The sequence below is a fragment of the Cariama cristata genome, unplaced genomic scaffold, assembly GCF_000690535.1.
Source record: "Cariama cristata isolate BGI_N322 unplaced genomic scaffold, ASM69053v1 scaffold10716, whole genome shotgun sequence".
Classification (NCBI taxonomy): domain Eukaryota; kingdom Metazoa; phylum Chordata; class Aves; order Cariamiformes; family Cariamidae; genus Cariama; species Cariama cristata.
The window spans coordinates 3,991-7,825 of record NW_009623848.1 but is presented as its reverse complement, the minus strand read 5'-3'; the positions used below and the strand labels follow the sequence as shown (position 1 = coordinate 7,825).

At 44.4% G+C, this 3,835-nt stretch overlaps 1 protein-coding gene across 1 annotated transcript in view; it reads right to left on the bottom strand.

Annotated features, from left to right (window-relative positions):
• LOC104163813 (von Willebrand factor-like) overlaps positions 1–3,835 on the bottom strand; it is a 46,789-nt gene that overhangs the window by 41,686 nt on the left and 1,268 nt on the right. The window contains exon 2 of the mRNA XM_009702931.1: positions 578–821. Coding sequence (XP_009701233.1) covers positions 578–821 — 244 coding nt within the window. The remainder of the gene's footprint in view (positions 1–577; positions 822–3,835) is intronic.

Below are 3,835 nucleotides of genomic sequence, written 5' to 3'. Positions count from 1 at the left end.
GCTGAATCCAACGCATTTGTACAGGCATAAAGCTGGGCAAGATAACAGTCAGGTCTGCTGTGGAAAAAGGTAAGGGACCACTTAGTGCCTGCAACTTCTGACTTCCATGGTAGAGGAGAAAAGGAGACGATACTGTTCCCAAAACTGGGCTTGCCAGTAGCAATTACATGCCTACTCTCAGTGTACTGCTACTCAATTTAACAATTAGAAACACTTTTTAATATTTGTCTCTTTGATAGAGGTAATTAGGTTTTAATGTTTAAGAAATGTATTGCAGTACATGAAAGTGGTATTTTAAACGCCTATGAAGAAGCTATTGTCAGTAATTAAACTCCATTTCAAACTGGCAGGAACGGTTCACAGAATAGGGCTTAATACCATTTTCTAAGGTGGCATTTAAAATTATATGGAGAGAGATGCAACAGCAAAGCTCACCATTTGGTTTGTTAGAGGCAAAATCTTGCCCTCTTTTAAACTAGTTTCAAAGGAGATAAAGGAACTGAACCAGTTAACCACTCAGGCTATCCAAAAATTTGAATCACAGCATGTAGGGATGAGCTATGAACATTGCACTTACCACATGGTGTAATGATCCGAAAAGACGTCCTCTGGCTGGAAGATCTCACCATCATAGTAACAAGAGCAGTGGGACTTTGGCACGCACTGCTCATGCTCGTCCAGGTAGTGCCCGGGGGGACAGTAGCATCCTTCCACACAGAGCTCTCCATCGCAGTCCTCATCCGGGTAGGACAGAGATCTGCAGGTCTGGTTGCACGGTGTCCCACACTGCCGGTACACTTGGCCTTCAGGACAGGTCATTGCTGTCGAATGATATGCACATCAGGGAGACTGGCATTGGATTCAAAGCCAACTAAAGGAAGAGCTGCCTAAACCAGACTGGAAAGCTGGGGATCAAAACGTATTTTCTCAATTTACTCACCAACGGAGGCCTGTCTTACACTGGCTCGCCATAATGCCGCAGCACCAGTGAAGTCTAGGGCACTGTTTACATATACACAAGAAAAACCTTATTACATGCAGTTCCCAATAAATGTCGGGATTGGATTGCAACCCCTGCAACGGAAATCCATCCACAAAATTTCATCCAGAATGAAAAACATGGGCTCTGTCCAACCTCTGTTATTAATTGGATGTACAAGTTAGGAGCATTACAAGTGTCAGGTACACATTTACACTGCTCTTCCTTCGCAACATGGTTAGGGGCAATTTGAGCAAAATAAGCAGAAACGTAGGTTTCTGTCTTTATAAGCAAGTGCTGCAACAGTTTAAAGCCTCGCATCCCAGAAGCTCTCAGTGATTGCTGTGGAAAAAGTTGCAAGTAACGAAGTCATTTAGTGATTGTGGAGCCAAATCTTGGGTACTGACGATTTTTGATGATGAATTCATTTTGATGGAGATCTAATTATGGCCTTTGGAGCCATTTTTTTGCTTCTTTGTTTCTAAAGCTTCCACTTAGCTCTACAGCGCAGATTTTGAGGCAATCTCCTCTGCACACATCAGCATCGGCACTAGATGGCAGCTATGACAACACATTTCAAAAGATGAGAAAACAAGTTAATATTATCACAGGCTTTTAACAGGTCTCCTGATAACCAGGATTCACAAAACCTGTCGTTTGTAGCAACCTTCCAAAGCAAACAGCCAGAGTTGTAAGGTAGGATGTTCAGCGGAGCGAGGGAAGCAGCTGCAAATAAAAGTTGGCACGTTTGTACTGTGCTAAAACCAAGATCAAGGGGTTACAGAAAAAACTCTTCCTCTTGTCATCCCTGCAGAATGATCCGATAACCCCTACCCACTTTTCTGCGAGCGCACACCCCTGGGAACTGTAGCAGCAATGGCTGTAAAATAAAAACTACAGTAGCCTCACCCAGCTGCTAGCAGGGCTGAACTAACACTGAGGCTAACAAAGCCAGGCCTACGTGCCAACCAATGTCTAATGCTTACCTTCACAAAATTCTTCTGAAATGAAGAATTACTCCTACTTACTGAAGAGAGGGTCTAGTTGCACCAACATCTCCCCAACTTCTGCTGAGGCACCTGAAGTCCCATGTACAGGAGTAAACCCCTAACTTGAGGACCCAACCCAGAGTCATCTAAGGTGACTTGAAGCCTTCTTCAAGGCAAAAATCTCCCAAGTTCGGGACTTGTGCTCAAACTATTCAACATACCTTTCACAACACAGCCCAAGAAATTTATATGTGCTCATCAACACAGTCAGCAGAGTAAATACGTCCTAAGTCAGAAATAAATGGATGATAGATTCACCCACGGTTACAGGACTCTTTGGCAACTATTCACAGAACAGTGCTTCCAATTTACATAAACACAATCTTTGCAGTAAATCAAATACTGAACAGGCACCAAAAGTAACTTTCATCACTAAAGACATGTGCAAGCAGGACAACCATGAAGCCTCAGCCAAAACTATGATTTGCTACACAGGAACCTCTGGAAACAAGGAACTGGTTTGGCAGATTTCAGGCGGGTATACCCGTTTACTACAGTTTCAAGATTCAAAAAGGATAGGACAACTAAGCCCAACATCTTGCCTACTTTCTAGTCAGAGGTAACACTCCCTGCCCACAGGGACAACTTTGCAGTAGATCCCTTTCTTAGCTAAAGCTTTGTAACTCATCTTACCTGCCCATGCACTTCCTAAGATTTTAGAAACATTACCCGTTTTTCCAGTTATGCTACCCAATGCCATGTTCATACTCCAAGTCCCAATACATTGCTCCATCACCTCCCAGCAACATCTGTTTTTAACAGCAAATACACAAGAGAACTGACCTGGGAGGAGACTGTTGTCTGTACACTTTGTAATACATTGTCACTCAAAAAAACCCCATCCCATTATTGCCAAGAAAATGAGAGGAAAAGGGGAGGTGTATCTAGCTTCTATGGATGCCTGTTCTAAAACCGAACAGCTCAATGCTGTGCTCTGAAGCTCAGCCTGTCCCAGGGATAAGATAGGAAATAGCGGGAAAGCATTGGAAAAACGTGTCTCCATCACATAGTTCATCCAGCTTCTTGCAGATGGGTTTTCAACCCAGAGTGAAATACATCCTGACTAGTTTCTCGGGTAGCGCAAGGTGAAAATGCAATCACACCTAGGTCAGAGGCTCTGGGTGAAGATGCACCCTGTCAAGACTAGATTTAACACAGCTGCTCCACCAGCACCAGCCAACATGCCGAGCCCCACCATGCCGTGTAGCCATCCTCAAATGCTGCTCAGAGCCTGCCCATAATTCCCTACTCCCCACACTCCAGCACTCTTGGATTTATCCCATACAAATCCTCTCACAGAAGCCATGCAAAGACAATAAACTACCCAGCACCACCACATTAAGGAAAATAGTGGACTTACCAACAGGTCCTAAATCCTGAAGAAAGATCTAGGGACCTGTTGACTGATTCCCCTTTGCCACGAAACAATACATGCATACATACATATATATTTACACACATGAGACAGAATCATACAACCACAGAATCAATAAGGCTGGAAGAGACCTCTGGGATCATCAAGTCCAATGTTTGCCCTAACACCACCATGTCAACTGAGTGCCACGTCCAGTCTTTTATTAAACACCTCCAGGGATGGTGACTCCACCACCTCCCTGGGCAGCCCATTCCAACGCCTAACTACCCTTTCTGTGAAGAGATGCCTCCTCATTTCTAGCCTGAACTTCCCCTGGTGCAGTTTCAGACTATGTCCTCTTGTCCTATCGCTTGTTACTTGCGAGAAGAGACTGACCCCCACCTGGCTACCCCCTCCTTTCAGGTCGTTGTAGAGAGCTATCAGGTCTCCCCT